Raw genomic sequence first — 16232 nt, 5'->3', positions numbered from 1 at the left:
CACAGTGTCCCCTATGGTGTCCTCGTGTCCCACCCCGTGTCCCCCTGTCCCCTATGGTGTCCTCGTGTCCCACCCCATGTCCCCTATGGTGTCCCCTATGATGTCCCCTCTGGTGTCCCCGTGTCCCACCCCGTGTCCTCTATGGTGTCCCCCTGTCCCCTATGGTGTCCCCGTGTCCCACCCCGTGTCCCCTATGGTGTCCTCGTGTCCCACCCCCTGTCCCCTATGGTGTCCCCCTGTCCCCTATGGTGTCCCCGTGTCCCACCCCGTGTCCCCTATGGTGTCCTCGTGTCCCACCCCCTGTCCCCTATGGTGTCCCCCTGTCCCCTATGGTGTCCCCGTGTCCCACCCCGTGTCCCCTATGGTGTCCTCATGTCCCACCCCCTGTCCCCTATGGTGTCCCCCTGTCCCCTATGGTGTCCCCTATGGTGTCCCCTATGGTGTCCCCTATGGTGTCCCCTATGGTGTCCCCTATGATGTCCCCTCTGGTGTCCCCGTGTCCCACTCCATGTCCTCTATGGTGTCCCCCTGTCCCCTATGGTGTCCTCGTGTCCCACCCCGTGTCCCCTATGGTGTCCCCCTGTCCCCTATGGTGTCCCCGTGTCCCACCCCGTGTCCCCTATGGTGTCCCCATGTCCCCTATGGTGTCCCCGTGTCCCACCCCGTGTCCCCTATGGTGTCCCCATGTCCCCTATGGTGTCCCCGTGTCCCACCCTGTGTCCCCTATGGTGTCCCTGTGTCCCCTATGGTGTCCCCGTGTCCCACACCGTGTCCCCTATGGTGTCCCCTATGGTGTCCCCGTGTCCCCTATGGTGTCCCCGTGTCCCACCCCGTGTCCCCTATGGTGTCCCACACAGTGTCCCCTATGGTGTCCCACACCTTGTCCTCCATGGTCCCCCCTGTGGTGTCCCCACATCCCCTGCCTTGTCCCCATTCCCCATGTCTCACGCTGTGTCCCCATGTCCCACACCACGTCCCATGCCTTGTCCCCACGTCCTCCGTGGTGTCCCCATGTCCCATGTCCCCATGTCCCTGTATCCCCCTGTCCCCTGCCTTGTCACCATATCCCATGTCCCCCGCCTTGTCCCCATGTCCCCAGCCTTGTCCTCCTGTCCCCATGTCCCACGTCTTCATATCCCCATATCCCCTGCCTTGTCCCCATGTCCCGCGTCCCCATGTCCCGCGTCCCCATGTCCCGCGTCCCCATGTCCCCATATCCCATGTCCCCATATCCCATGTCCCCATATCCCACGTCCCCATATCCCCCTTGTCCCCCATGTCCCCATATCCCCATGTCCCCCTGTCCCCTGCCTTGTCCCCATGTCCTCCATGGTGTCCCCATGTCCCCTTGTCCCCTGCCTTGTCCCCATGTCCCCACGTCCCGCTGTCCCATGTCCCCACGCTGTCCCCGCGCTGTCCCCACTGTCCCCGTGTCCCCGCAGGCGGCGTGGCGGGTGCTGTGCGGGGACGCCGTGGTGTCCCGGGTGGCCTCGGTGGCCTCGGTGGCGGCCGGGGACGAGGCCGAGGGCCGGCGGCTGCGTCGAGCGATCGAGGCTCTGGGGGACGGAGCCGCCCGCAGCGCCCGCAGCGTCGCCGCCCTGCGCACCCGCCTCAGGTGACCCCTATGGCCCCCTATGGCCCCCTATGGCCCCCTATGGGACCCCTATGGGACCCCTATGGGACCCCCCATGGGACCCCTATAGCCCCCCATGGGACCCCTATGGCCCGCCATGGGCCCCCTATAGACCCCTATGGGCCCCCTATAGACCCCTATGGGACCCCTATGGCCCCCTATAGACCCCTATGGGACCCCTACAGCCCCCTACGAGCCCCCTATAGCCCTCTATGGGACCCCCCATGGGACCTCTATAGCCCCCTATAGCCCCCCATGGGACCCCCCATGGGACCCCCATAGACCCCCATGGGACCCCCCATGGGACCCCCTATAGCCCCCCATGGCCCCCCATGGCCCCCCTATGGGACCCCTATGGGCCCCCTACAGCCCCCTACAGCCCCCTACGAGCCCCCTACAGCCCTCTATGGGACCCCCTTATGGGACCCCCTTATGGGACCCCCTTATGGGACCCCTATAGCCCCCCCATGGGACCCCCCCATGGGACCCCCCCGTGGGACCCCCCCGTGGGACCCCCATAGCCCTCTATGGGACCCCCCCGTGGGACCCCTATAGCCCCCTATAGGACCCCCCCGTGGGACCCCTATAGCCCCCTATAGGACCCCCCATGGGACCCCTATGGCCCCCCATGGGACCCCTATAGCCCCCTATGGGCCCCTCTATGGGACCCCCCATGGGACCCCTATGGCCCCCCATGGGACCCCCCATGGGACCCCTATAGCCCCGTATGGGCCCCTCTATGGGACCCCCCATGGGACCCCTATGGCCCCCCATGGGACCCCTCATGGGACCCCTATAGCCCCCTATGGGCCCCTCTATGGGCCCCCCCATGGGACCCCTATAGCCCCCAATGGGCCCCACCATGGGACCCCTATAGCCCCCTATGGGACCCCCTATGGGACCCCTGTGGACTCTCGACTCCTGTAGTCCCCTATGGGCCTGGATAGCACCCTAGAGACTTCTATAGCACCCTGTAGCCCCCTATGGGGCCCCTGTAGCCCCCTATGGACTCCTGTAGCCCCCTATAGGCCTGGATAGCACCCTAGAGACTCCTATGGGGACCCTACAGACTCCTATAGCGCCCCATACAATCCTAGAGCACCCTCTGGGCTCCTATGGACTCCTGTAGCCCCCTATGGACTCCTATGGACTCCTGTAGCCCCCCATAGACTCCTATAGAATGCTGTAGACTCATATAGCACCCTGTGGGACCCTATAGTGCCTTATGGAATCCTGCAGCACCCTATGGGCTCCTATAGACTCCTATAGACTCCTATAGACACCTGTAGCCCCCTATAGACTCCTGTAGCCCCCTATAGGGTCATATAGCAGCCTATGGGCCCCTATAGGCACCTGTAGCCCCTTATGGGCTCCTCTAGCCCCCTATAGACACCTATAGCACCCTATAGGCTATAGGGTATTATGGGATGGGAGGGCTGGGGGGGGTCTATAGGGTATTATGGGATGGGGGGGATGCTGAATGGGTTGTTATGGGAGGGCTGGGGGGGGTCTGTAGGGTATTATGGGATGGCTGGGGGGGTCTATAGGGTATTCTGGGATGGCTGGGGGGGTGCCGTATGGGTTATTATGGGATGGAGGGGAGCTGTACGGGTTATTATGGGATGGCTGGGGGGTGGTCTCCGGGGTATTATGGGATGGGAGGGAGCTCTCTGGGGTATTATGGGAGGTCTGGGAGGGGGGCCGGGTTGGGGTTATTATGGGATGGGGATATTATGGGATGGCGGGAGCGCCTTTAACCCCTTCTGTGCCTCCTCCTCCTCCTCCTCCTCCCCCCCCCCCCCCCCCCCCAGGTGCGACCCCCTGACCCTGTCCCGCACGGTGCGGCGGATGCTGAGGGACGAGGAGGAGGATGAAGACGAAGATGATGAAGACGAGGAGACCGAGACGCCATCTTGGAGCCTCCTGGAGCTCCTCGACGACCCCCCCGGTTCCAGGGGGGACCCCAAATCCAGCCCCGAGGAGCCCCGGGAAAAGGATGCTGGAGGCACCCTTGAAACCGCCGCAAAAGCTGAGGGGGGCGCCCTTGAAACCGCCGCAGAAGCTGAGGGGGGCGCCCTCGAAACCGCCGCAAAAGCTGAGGGGGGGACCCTCGAAACCGCCGCAAAAGCTGAGGGGGGCGCCCTTGAAACCACCGCAAAAGCTGAGGGGGGCGCCCTTGAAACCGCCGCAAAAGCTGAGGGGGATCCTTGAAACCGCCACCAGCTCTGGGGGGGGATCCTTGAAACCGACACCAAGTCCTTTAGGAGCCCCCAAACCACCCTCAGATCTGATTAGGGGTCCCCCAAACCACCCCCATCCCCTATAGGAGCCCCAAAACCACCCCCAGCTCTGGTGAGGGGTCCCCAAAACCACCCCCATCCCCTATAGGAGCCCCCAAACCACCCCCAGCTCTGATTAGGGGTCCCCCAAACTACCCCCATCCCCTATAGGAGCCCCTAAAGCACCCTCAGCTCTGGTGAGGGGTCCCCAAAACCGCCCCCATCCCCTATAGGAGCCCCCAAAACCACCCCCAGCTCTGATTAGGGGTCCCCAAAACCACCCCCATCCCCTATAGGAGCCCCCAAACCACCCCCAGCTCTGATTAGGGGTCCTCCAAACCGCCCCCATCCCCTATAGAAGCCCCCAAACCACCCCCAGCTCTGATTAGGGGTCCCCCAAACCACCCCCATCCCCTATAGGAGCCCCAAAACCACCCCCAGCTCTCATTAGGGGTCCCCCAAACCACCCCCATCCCCTATAGGAGCCCCAAAACAACCCCCAGCTCTGATTAGGGGTCCCCCAAACCACCCCCATCCCCTATAGGAGCCCCCAAACCACCCCCAGCTCTGATGAGGGGTCCCCCAAACCACCCCCATCCCCTATAGGAGCCCCAAAACCTCCATGTTCTCCAGAAATAAATAGGAAAAAGGTTTTAATTGCGATGGTGAGTTGTTGACTTTTGTTTCTCCTCGTTGGCTAACGAGCTTCTCCTCGTTAAACGATGTCGAGCTTCTCCTCGTTAGCTAACGAGCTTCTTAATCAGCACCACGAGTTCTTCTCCTCCTCCTCCTCAAACTTCTATTGAAATCTTGGACCCTCCTGACCCTTCACTTGTAGAACCTCATAAAGTTCTCAGAGACCCTCATCTCCACCTCCTCCAGGTCCCTCTGCTTGACGACGTCGTTATAAATCAATTAACACACCTCCCAGCTCATTAATCAACCCCTCCCACCGCTAATTTCTACTCCTAGACCTTAAACCTCAAACCTAGAGCTTCTTCCACCAATCAGAGTGGGGAATCGAGTCCTTAAAGCCACTCGAGCTCCACCCTCAAGGTTCAAATTCTTCTCAAAATCGAAAGCGAAGGAGGAAACTTCATGGAAACTTTCCAGGAGGAGTCGGAGGGTTGAATCTCACCTTCTCACCCTCTGGGTAAGAACTTTGAGGGGCTTCTGAGATGTTCTAGCATCATATTTTTTAGGATTTCTCTCTATTTGTTGGGTTCTCATGGGTTTTTTCTCTTGGGTTGCTCGGTGGTGGTGGGTGAGAAGCTCCAGAATGTGTCTTCACAGCCTAAAAAAGCTCAATGATAAGAGGAGACGTTGAGATCTTCTCCCTGGACTTGAGGGATTGGTAGGAAAATGCATCAGGAGAGGGTTAGAGGAGATATTAGGTCAAGGGGCTTCATCCAGGGGGTGGTGGAGGCCTGAAAATGTTCCAGAGTTGGACTTGATGAGCCTCGTGGGTCCCTTCGACCTCAGAAAATTCCACAATTTGAGGATTTTGGGGGTTCTCCAATGGTTTTGAGGTTTTCCCGTGGTCCTTGTGGGTCCTTTCCACCTCAGTCCATTCCACAATTTAATGGGTTTTGAGGTTCTCCACTGGGTTTTGAGGTTCTCCACTGGGTTTTGAGGCTTTTTGATGATCCTCGTGGGTCCCTTCTAGGAAACCCTCCAATTCTCCACCAAACCAGCTGCAGAAATTGCTTCCAAGAGGCAAAACCAGTGAAAATCCAACTCAAATTCACGACCTTCTCCATAAAGTCTCGTTTCAAGCTGGTTTCTTGAAACAACATCAATAAATTTCGAGGTCAACGAGGCTCCACGCCCTGTAGAACCTGAAAAAAAGCATCCTCAGCCGCATGAAAAATCAACCTGTGACCTCCAGGCAGAGCCACCACCCCAGTTAATCGTTAATATTTCATCTTTCCTTTCGTTTTCGCTCTTCAGATTTAACGAGCTGCTCCGAGTCCGGTTTTTATTGGAGATATCAGGGAGTGGTGTCTCCAGGAGAGCAAAGAAGGTGGTTTCTGCGTCCTCCGAGCTCAGGAACTGGGTAAACTCAACTTCTTCCTCCTTTTTCCTCAGCCCGGAGCACGAACAGAGTCGTGAGGCTCGATAATTTTATAAAATCGTAGAATTAGAGAATTATCAGGTTGGAAAAGACCCATCGGATCGTCAAGTCCAACCGTTCCCATCAAGATTTTAAGGTGAAATGTTAAGATTTGAAGGATCTAGAGGACAAATCCTACGAGGAACATCAAAGGGACTCGATGCTCTTTAGTCTTGAGGAGGTTGAGAGGAGGATTTATTGCTCCAAGTCCCTCAAAAGAGGTTTTGGTGTGGTGGGTGCTGGTTTCTTCTCCCACGGGATGAGAAGAAACGGTCTCAGGTGGCACCAGAGGAGCTTTAGGTTGGATTTCACGCCAAAAAATTGAAGTTTTTCCCCCTCTTCACCCATCAAAACTTTCTTGGAAGGGCTTGAGACCTCAAGGAACTGAGATTTCTGGAGAGGCTCAAGCTCTCGTGGTGTCTAAACTCAATTTCTTGAGTGCTTTGCACCTTCGGAGGTGCCTTTTGAGAGAGACCCAGTGGGTTTGGGGTGGGATTTGTGTCTTCTCTACTTCTTTCCTGTCCCCGTTTCAGGTCAGGGATGGATTGGAGGAGACGACTCGTGTTCGTGGTGGCTCTTCTCGCTCTCGTTCCACGCTCAGGTAAGAATTTCCCGGCTTCTTCTGCTCGTTTCTGAGGGATTCAAGCCTCTAGATGATAAAACCTCAAGCTGAAGGTGACCATCTCCTCATTTTCACCCCTTCCTGGGGTCTTTCTCGCTTGGTGGAGATCAAGAAGCCTTGAGATGAAGACGTTCTACCACCTCCCTATCTCCATGAGAAGGTTGTGTAGGTGCTGGTGGCTCCAGGCTGGAAATTCCAGGTTTTTCAAGACTTTTTATGCTCTTTTTTCCATCAAATAATCTTCTCCTGAGCCACTTTGAGCTTCCCAGTTCCTCCAGTTCCCACTTGGCCACGGAGCGAAGGAGAAAACGAGCAGATGGAATTCTCTAAATCCAAATTAATCTCCTCAAAAGATCTTCTGGCCTTCAATTTTTTTTCTATCTTTGCGTCGCGATCGTCTTCGCTGAAGGGACCGAGACCATCAAGGAGAATTTGCAGCTTCCGATCGTTCCTCAACCTCTGGAACTGGAAAAAAACCTAATTTTCCTGGTCGTTATGGAATCGTGGAATGGGTTGAGGTGGAAGGGACCTCAAAGCCCACCCAGGTCCACCTCAGGGGGATCCGAGCCCCATCCAACCTGCTCTTGAACATCTCCAACTACGCGATGACCATGAATTCTCCGCGTAACGTGGATCGAGGACCCGTCGCCCTCATCCTAAATCATTTTTCTCCTCCCTTTTCTTCTCACTGAAACGTTTCCGAGCGACTCGAAGCCCTCAGATGCGTGGTGGGAACGTTGGGGAGGAGGAGGAGGAGTTGGGTTTGATGCTCCTGGTGGGTTCCTTGGAGGTTTTTCAGCCTTCTTCTCGCTCCGTTTCTCTTTCCGCAGAGGTTTTCGAGGTGACGTCTCCTCCAAACGTGGTGGGAAGGGTCAACGGGGACGCGATCCTCCCCTGCTACGTCTCCTCGGCGAAGCCGCTGGAGGACGTCGAGGTGCGGTGGGAGAAAATCGCAGGGGGGAAGGTGGAAACCGTCCTCGCGCAAGGGAAGCTTGGAAGGAATCAAGCTCCAAGGTATCTCGGGAGGACGTCGCTACCAGGGGATGGATTCTCCTCCGGGAACGTCTCCCTGAGGCTGAAGAAGGTCCAACCTTCAGATGGAGGGACCTACAGCTGCTTCGTCCAGGCCAGGAACCAGAGCGCTGGCGCCTCCGTGGTCCTCAGGGTCTCAGGTTGGAGGTTTGATGGGTTTGAGGGGGTGGGAAAAGCCCATCTAGGACCTCCTTGTCCCCTCCCGGTTGATGCTCCTCAACAGCATCTCAGCTCCCGTTGGATGGGAGGTGGTGCTCTAGGTCTAAGAAGTCACGGAGAGGTCTACGAGGAGCCGAGGAAGGTTCAAGCCACGTGTAGATCGGAGAAGGACCTGGGAGGGTTGGTGGAACGCGAGCCTGGTTGGCCAAGAAGGTCAAAACATCTTGGCTTGGAGCAGAAATGAGTGGCCGGCAGGGCCAGGGAGGGTCTTCTCCTTCTGGTGGGACCGAATCTTGAATCCTGGGGGTCAGTTGTGGTTCCTCAGCACGAGGAGGATGTTGAGAAGGATCCGGAGAAGAGCAACGGAGCTGGGGAAGGGGCTGGAGGACGAGTCTGAGGGACCTGGGGGTGGTTTAGGCTGGAGAAGAGGAGGCTGAGGGGAGACCTCGTTGCTCCTCACCTGGAAGGAGGTTGTGGAGAGGAGGGAGCTGGGATCTTCTCCTAAAAACAGTGACAGGACGAGAGGGAACGGCCTCAAGCTCCACCAGGAGAGGTTCAGACCCCAAATCGAGGTGTCCAAGCCCAGGTTGGATGAGGCTTGGAGCAACCTGCTCCACTTCCAGGTGTCCTGGTCGTGGTAGGAGGTTGGAACTCAATGGGCTTTGAGGTTCCTTCCAACCCAACCCCTTCCACGAGTCTTCGGTTCGAGCTTCTACGTCCTCCAAGGTCGAACGAGGAGCTGAGGAGAAAATCCATCCCTAGAGAAGAGGCTTGAGGAAGGTTGAGGCCGATGGTTGATGGAGCAGGAAGATCTTTTTTTGGGGGTTAAGGACCAAGGAGAAACCAGCAGGGAACGGGATCAAAGTCTGGATGAAGCCGAAGCTCCAAACCCAAGGTGGAGACTTCATGGACACGTTTCTCCTGACCAAATCTTTTGATTTTTAAGGGACCGGTGCCGTGGTCTTCGAAGTTCTAGGACCTAAAGGAGATGATCTCCAGCTCGCCTGCCAATCTGAGGGCTGGTTCCCCGAGCCGACCGTCCGATGGGTCACCCGGAGCCAGGAGGACCTCCTCGCCGAGACCACCCTGTGGCAGAACAGCAGCCAGCTCTTCGGCGTCCTCAGCCGCGTGACGGTGACGCGAGGCCAAGGAGAAGAAGTCACCTGCCAGGTCCTCAACCCCCTGGTGCGGGCCGAGGAGATGACCGTGCGCCTCTCGAGTGAGTCGCGTCCTCCCTCAAGAAGAGTTCGGAGAAGATTCGTGGCTCTAGAAGCTCCATGAGGCTCCTTCTGATGATTGGGAGGACAATAGGTGTCATGGTCCAGCTTGAGAAGCCCCTTGAGGTGCCTCCTCAGGTGCCTCCTTGGAAGCCCCGTGAGGAGCCTCCTTGGAAGCCCCTTGAGGTGCCTCCTCAGGTGCCTCCTTGGAAGCCCCTTGAGGAGCCTCCTCAGGAGGCTCCTTGGAAGCCCCTTGAGGAGCCTCCTCAGGAGGCTCCTTGGAAGCCCCTTGAGGAGCCTCCTCAGGAGGCTCCTTGGAAGCCCCTTGAGGAGCCTCCTCAGGAGGCTCCTTGGAAGCCCCTTGAGGAGCCTCCTCAGGAGGCTCCTTGGAAGCCCCTTGAGGAGCCCCGTGAGGAGCCTCCTTGGAAGCCCCTTGAGGAGCCCCTTGCGGAGCCTCCTTGGAAGCCCCTTGAGGAGCCTCCTCGGGAGGCTCCTTGGAAGCCCCTTGAGGAGCCTCCTCGGGAGGCTCCTTGGAAGCCCCTTGAGGAGCCTCCTCGGGAGGCTCCTTGGAAGCCCCTTGAGGAGCCCCGTGAGGAGCCTCCTTGGAAGCCCCGTGAGGAGCCTCCTTGGAAGCCCCGTGAGGAGCCTCCTTGGAAGCCCCTTGAGGAGCCCCGTGAGGAGCCTCTTTGGAAGCCCCGTGAGGAGCCTCCTTGGAAGCCCCGTGAGGAGCCTCCTTGGAAGCCCCGTGAGGAGCCTCCTCGGAAGCCCCGTGAGGAGCCTCCTTGGAAGCCCCATGAGGAGCCTCCTTGGAAGCCCCGTGAGGAGCCTCCTTGGAAGCCCCGTGAGGAGCCCCGTGAGGAGCCTCCTCGGGAGCCTCCTCGGAAGCCCCTTGAGGAGCCTCCTCGGGTGCCTCCTCGGAAGCCCCTTGAGGAGCCCCTTGAGGAGCCTCCTTGGAAGCCCCTTGAGGAGCCTCCTTGGAAGCCCCTTGAGGAGCCCCTTGAGGAGCCTCCTTGGAAGCCCCTTGAGGAGCCTCCTTGGAAGCCCCTTGAGGAGCCTCCTCGGGTGCCTCCTTGGAAGCCCCGTGAGGAGCCTCCTCGGGTGCCTCCTTGGAAGCCCCGTGAGGAGCCTCCTCGGGTGCCTCCTTGGGAGCCCCTTGAGGAGCCTCCTTGGGAGCCCCTTGAGGAGCCCCTTGAGGAGCCTCCTTGGGAGCCCCTTGAGGAGCCCCTTGAGGAGCCTCCTTGGAAGCCCCTTGAGGAGCCTCCTTGGAAGCCCCTTGAGGAGCCTCCTTGAGGAGCCCCTTGAGGAGCCTCCTTGGAAGCCCCTTGAGGAGCCTCCTTGGAAGCCCCTTGAGGAGCCTCCTTGGAAGCCCCTTGAGGAGCCTCCTTGGAAGCCCCTTGAGGAGCCTCCTTGGGTGCCTCCTTGGAAGCCCCGTGAGGAGCCTCCTCGGGTGCCTCCTTGGGAGCCCCTTGAGGAGCCTCCTTGGGAGCCCCTTGAGGAGCCCCTTGAGGAGCCTCCTTGGAAGCCCCTTGAGGAGCCCCGTGAGGAGCCTCCTTGGGAGCCCCGTGAGGAGCCTCCTCGGGTGCCTCCTTGGAAGCCCCTTGAGGAGCCTCCTTGGAAGCCCCTTGAGGAGCCTCCTTGGAAGCCCCTTGAGGAGCCCCGTGAGGAGCCTCCTTGGAAGCCCCTTGAGGAGCCTCCTTGGAAGCCCCTTGAGGAGCCCCTTGAGGAGCCTCCTCGGAAGCCTCCTTAGATGCCTCCAGAGATTCTAAGTGTCCCCCTTGCCCCCCAGGCTCCACAGATCATAGAGACCACCTAGTTGTGACCCTTCCGCTCGTCTCTCCAGGATCTCTTTGGGGTTTCTCGGCTTTTGAGGGCCACCTCGCGAGTCCCCGGTTAACGCTCCGACCTTTCATTTCCCAAGGTTCCATTTTCCCGAGCCAGTCGCCCTGGATGCCCTCCTTCTGGACGGTCTTCACCCTGTTCCTCCTCACCTTGGCGGTGGGAGCCGTCCGGATCTACAGAGGTGAGGAGGCTCCGTTCTCCGCTCCATCCAAACCTTCTTGTGAAGGAGAAGGAGTCAAAACTGATGAGAGAAAAGACTCAGACGTGTAGGGTGAGGAGATACCATGGAATTATTTGAGCTGGAAGGGACCTCAAAGCCCATCCAGCCTCAATTCTTGACTCCTTCAAGGGACTGAGGAGCTCAAACCTTCATCCAACGTGGTCTTGAAGACCCTCAAGATAGAGCAGCCTTGATTTCTGGAGATAAACTCATCCAGAGGTCCCTTTTCTCCAAGGATGGAGAAGGGTTGATGGTTCCCTTGATCCTTATGGGAATGAGGACACGGGTTGTGAGGGGGATCCCATCCCTGGTGCTTCTCCCTGCTTCTCGTGAAGGAGAAGGAGTCAAAACTGATGAAAGAAAAGACTCAGATGTGTAGGGTGAGGAGATACCATGGAATTATTTGAGCTGGAAGGGCCCTCAAAGCCCATCCAGCCTCAATTCTTGACTCCTTCAAGGGATCGAGGAGCTCAAACCTTCATCCAACGTGGTCTTGAAGACCCTCATGGATAGAGCAGCTTTGACTTCTGGAGATAAACTCATCCAGAGGTCCCTTTTCTCCAAGGATGGAGAAGGGTTGATGGATCCTCATGGATCCTCATGGATCCTCATGTCCTAGGATGGTTTTTGCTTGGAAGGGACCTCCAAGTCCATCATCCCACCTCACGGAGGGATCTCGAGGTCCTTCTCTTTGTGTGCGAGGGAGAAGCGGGGCAGGGGACAGGTAGGAAGGGGAGAAGAACCCTCTTAGCAGCCCAGATCCAAGGTTTTGAGCCTCCTGAAGGTGGTTCCTGGGGGGTTTTTGGGGGTCACCAGACCCTGAGTGACCGCTTGACCCCCCTCTTCTTCCTTTCCTTTTATAGGATGTCGGAACAACTCTTCGGATTCAGGTACGGTGAGAAGAGTCTTTCCATGTTGAGAAGCTCAGATGTTCCCAAGCTCACGTACCCACCACCACGTAACCTTCATCCCCTCCAGTCTTCTCCTCTTCAAACTTCTTGCTTTTTTCTTCTTCCCCATCTTCTAATTTCGCTCCTAAAACCGGGTTGGAGCGAGGAACTTGGAACAGGGTGTGTGAGACCCACCTCCATCCCTCTCCTCACGCACGAGGAGAGGGTCCAACCCCCTCTGGTTGCCCCAGGGTTGAGGGAAACGACCCCACGGACCCTTCCCACCCAGCAGAAAGACCTGAAACTCCTTCAACTTCAACGCAAAGACCTTCTCCTCTTCTTTTTTTCTTGCAGACGACGATGTGGTGGAGTCGGCGCTGGGTAAGAGATGGTTTCGACCCCTTATTCTGCTCCGTTGGGTTATGGTTCTTCTCCCTGGGTGTCTCCATCCAACCACAAGGTTCCTCTTGCTCATAATATTTCGTGCTTCTCTTCCAGATACGTTGAGAAACGAGCTGGGTGAGTCACAGCAGGACCTTCTCAAGCCCATGGAGACCTCGGTTGAGGTCCTGCTGGAGGTTCTCCAGTCGGGGAGCTCATCTCGGAGCTTCCCAGTTTTCTCGGGAGCTCGGGACTCGCGGCTCGGAGGCTGGAGAGCCACGTGGGAGGGTTTGGACCTTGGAATTCGGAGGATTTATGGAATCGTAGAATCATCCCAGTTGGAAGGGACCCCCAAGGACCACCTGGACAACCCCAACGGCCTCACCTCGTGTTCGAGGGGGTTGACCAAACGCTTCTGGAATATTTCGAGGCTCCAGCCCCGCGATGGCTCCGCTGGGAAGCTCTTCCAGACCCTCTGGGAGAAGAATCTTCTCCTCAAGTCCAACCTAACCCACCGTCTTCCCTTCCCTCAGGTCTCCTCCTCCTCTTGTGAGGAAGGACCATGAGGTTTTCCTTCCATCTCCTCTTCTCCAGGCTGAGCTACTCCCTCCAGTTCTAATTCTAGCTTAGATGAAGCTCCAGAGTTGATATTTTTGGGGTCTACCAACCTCAATTTATTCATGAGACACTTTTCGAGCCCCGTCAACCCCGTAAAATCTCAACCTCGACCCTTCCCACCAGGATTGAGAAGTTTCAGTTGACACCAACGAGCCACGGGGGGCCCCACGTTAATTATTTATTGCCCCGGGAGGCGGGTGGCATCTCCTCCAAGAGCAACGAGACCTTTGATTTGGGGCTTTTCTTCTCTCCGCAGGGGCCCGACGGGATCCAAGACACGTCGGTGAGTTTGTGGAGGTGGAATAAGAGCCAGAGGGCTTGAAGCTCCGGGGTGGGAAGGGCTCGAGGAGCCAATTTCCTTGGTTCCTCCTGGAAAAAAAATTGAGAAACGGCACCTGGAGGTGGGTTGGATGATGCCTTGGGTTGAGCCGCGTCCATGGAGACGTTGGGGTTTGATGTCCTGGCTCCCTCTAAGCTCCTGGTCCCTCTTCTCATGAGGTTTTCTGCTCCCATCCCCTCAACTGAGGTGTCTCCTCCATCCTGGGAGCAGCATCTTCTCTTCTAGAGCTTCTCCAAGCACCTTCTCCCTCTTCTCATGAGGTTTTCTGCTCCCATCCCTTCCTCTGAGGTGTCTCCTCTCTCCAGGGAGCAGCATCTTCTCTTCTAGAGGTTCCTCTGAGCACCTTCTCCCTCTTCTCATGAGGTTTTCTGCTCCCATCCCTTCCTCTGAGGTGTCTCCTCTCTCCAGGGAGCAGCATCTTCTCTTCTAGAGGTTCCTCTGAGCACCTTCTCCCTCTTCTCATGAGGTTTTCTGCTCCCATCCCTGTCTCTGAGGTGTCTCCTCCATCCTGGGAGCAGCATCTTCTCTTCTAGAGGTTCCTCCAAGCACCTTCTCCCTCTTCTCATGAGGTTTTCTGCTCCCATCCCCTCAACTGAGGTGTCTCCTCCATCCTGGGAGCAGCATCTTCTCTTCTAGAGGTTCCTCTAAGCATCTTCTCCCTCTTCTCATGAGGTTTTCTGCTCCCATCCCCTCAACTGAGGTGTCTCCTCCATCCTAGGAGCAGCATCTTCTCTTCTAGAGCTTCTCTGAGCACCTTCTCCCTCTTCTCATGAGGTTTTCTGCTCCCATCCCTGTCTCTGAGGTGTCTCCTCCATCCTGGGAGCAGCATCTTCTCTTCTAGAGCTTCTCCGAGCACCTTCTCCCTCTTCTCATGAGGTTTTCTGCTCCCATCCCTGTCTCTGAGGTGTCTCCTCCATCCTGGGAGCAGCATCTTCTCCTCTAGACCTTCTCCAAGCACCTTCTCCCTCTTCTCATGAGGTTTTCTGCTCCCATCCCTGTCTCTGAGGTGCCTCCTCCATCCTGGGAGCAGCATCTTCTCTTCTAGATCTTCTCTGAGCACCTTCTCCCTCTTCTCATGAGGTTTTCTGCTCCCATCCCTGTCTCTGAGGTGTCTCCTCGTCTCTCCTCAGGCCCCATCGCCTGGCATGAAGAACGGAGACCCTACGGAGGACGGCCCCTCAACCATTACAACCCAAGGAATTCCATCAGTGAGGTCCATATGTCCTGCTTGACGATCTCCGAGTCCGTGGACCATCAGAGCCACCTGGAGATGCTGCAGAGCGGACTCAGGCGCCTGTAGGACAATTCAGGTTGGAAAACACCCTTTGGCTCCTCAAATCCCACCCAGAAGCCACGTGGAAGGAGCCGGAAGTGACTTTGATGTTCAATCAAACGTTAATTTTTGACTCAAACGAGCTTTCCTTGATGATATTTCACGTTTATGGCCCTCACCACATCTCAATGGCTTCATCTCACGTGTCTTTGGTTCCATCACGCCTCTTCGGGGTCTTAATTTTGCTCCTAATCCCAAAATTAACGTTCGTGATTGTTCCAAACAGGTTTTTCTCCGCGTCCTGGGAGTGGTGGGATTGGAGAAGGTCGGTGAGAAAGGTGATTTCTGGGTTCTCCAGCTCGTCGGGGTCCTAGGAGGGGAGACGGTGGCCAAGACCTTCTTCTGAAGATCTTTCTTCTATGAAAATGTTGCTTTCTGCTGAGAAACGGCCCTTGGATTGGGGTTGGATGGTCCCTTGGGTTGAGCTCCATCCGTGGAAACGTTGGGATCTGGTGTCCGAGGTCCCAAACGAAATAAAGAGAAAGACTTTCTCGTGCTTGTAGATCTTCTGTGAAGACCTAGACCTCTCTGGGAGGGACTTTTCTGCAGCTCAGGAAGGTGGTGGAGATGTTGGAGCGAGCCTAGAGGAGGTCGTGGAGATGATCTTGGGGCTTGGAGAACCTCGTGGATGAGGACAAGCTGGGAAAGTTGGGGTTGTTCAGCTCTGGGGAGACCTTAGAGCATCTTCCAGTGTGGAAAGAGGCTCCAGGGAAGCTTGGGGAGACCTTGAAGAGCTTCCAGGAGGGAAAGGGGCTCCAGGGAAGCTTGGGGAGACCTTGAAGAGCTTCCAATAGGGAAAGGGGCTCCAGGAAAGCTTGGGGAGACCTTGAAGAGCTTCCAGTAGGGAAAGGGGCTCCAGGGAAGCTTGGGGAGACCTTGAAGAGCTTCCAGTAGGGAAAGGGGCTCCAGGAAAGCTTGAGGAGACCTGGAAGAGCTTCCAGGAGGGAAAGGGGCTCCAGGAAAGCTTGGGGAGACCTCAAAGAGCTTCCAGGAGGGAAAGGGGCTCCAGGAAAGCTTGGGGGGACCTCAAAGAGCTTCCAGGAGGGAAAGGGGCTCCAGGGAAGCCTGAGGAGACCTTAGATCAGGGTCTTCAGGAATGGGACGTGGAGAAACGGCTTCGAGCCTCGTTTCCCTCAGAGAAAATCCCCCAGGGTCCACGTTGGGGATGGTCTGAGGAGCTTCTCCTCTCCTGGAGAACCTCGTGGCTCCGCTAGAAGCTGGAGGAACCCACCTGGGAGCTGATTCTTGAGGATCGGGAGCGTCAACCATCCGAGCTGGAATCTTCACCCCCCCCCCCCAGAGGTCAAACATCTCCAGGCTCCGATCCAGGAGGAGCAGCTGCCAAGGAGACGCTTCCATCTGGTCCCACATGAGGAATTTGGCGGCTCTCCCAGCTCCCTGGGTGTCCTCTCCAACCCGGACCCTTCCCACCACCACCAGGGGGGGAGCCTGGAGCCCCTCAACGAGGAGAACAATCCAGATTTTGGGGGCGACCAAAGGATTTTATTGAGCTCCAACATCTCAGCGGCTTTTCCGCTTCCGTTGACGGGGCGGGA

The 16232-nt window shown here is 57.2% G+C and overlaps 2 protein-coding genes across 2 annotated transcripts; one reads left to right on the top strand and one right to left on the bottom strand.

The window, feature by feature from the left end:
* Window positions 1-7252: 7252 nt before the first annotated feature.
* On the top strand, window positions 7253-9119 carry LOC138734889 (butyrophilin subfamily 3 member A2-like). The gene is made up of 3 exons (XM_069882710.1): window positions 7253-7271; window positions 7478-7819; window positions 8785-9119. Exons 1-3 carry the CDS (start codon window positions 7253-7255, stop codon window positions 9117-9119), a joined length of 696 nt encoding a protein of 231 aa, XP_069738811.1.
* Window positions 9120-9152: 33 nt separating this feature from the next.
* Window positions 9153-10980, bottom strand: LOC138734888 (brain acid soluble protein 1-like). Its single transcript, XM_069882709.1, has 2 exons — window positions 10959-10980; window positions 9153-10231 (listed from the first exon to the last, which is right to left on the bottom strand). The coding sequence occupies exons 1-2, from the start codon at window positions 10978-10980 to the stop codon at window positions 9153-9155; spliced, it is 1101 nt and encodes a 366-aa protein (XP_069738810.1).
* Window positions 10981-16232: the final 5252 nt, after the last annotated feature.

This window comes from Phaenicophaeus curvirostris, unplaced genomic scaffold, assembly GCF_032191515.1.
Source record: "Phaenicophaeus curvirostris isolate KB17595 unplaced genomic scaffold, BPBGC_Pcur_1.0 scaffold_297, whole genome shotgun sequence".
Classification (NCBI taxonomy): domain Eukaryota; kingdom Metazoa; phylum Chordata; class Aves; order Cuculiformes; family Cuculidae; genus Phaenicophaeus; species Phaenicophaeus curvirostris.
The sequence above is the reverse complement of the archived record's forward strand: the minus strand, read 5'-3'. Positions and strand labels throughout refer to the sequence as shown.

Bases quoted from the DNA above. Each gene is read 5' to 3' on its own strand.
- LOC138734889 (XM_069882710.1), top strand. The intron at 7,820-8,784 runs GTTGGAGGTTTG...TTGATTTTTAAG, and splicing joins CGTGGTCCTCAGGGTCTCAG to GGACCGGTGCCGTGGTCTTC.
- LOC138734888 (XM_069882709.1), bottom strand. From the start codon at position 10,980: ATGGAACCTTGGGAAATGAAAG. The intron at 10,232-10,958 runs GTCGGAGCGTTA...GGGCTCCTCAAG, and splicing joins GGAACCTTGGGAAATGAAAG to GGGCTCCCAAGGAGGCTCCT.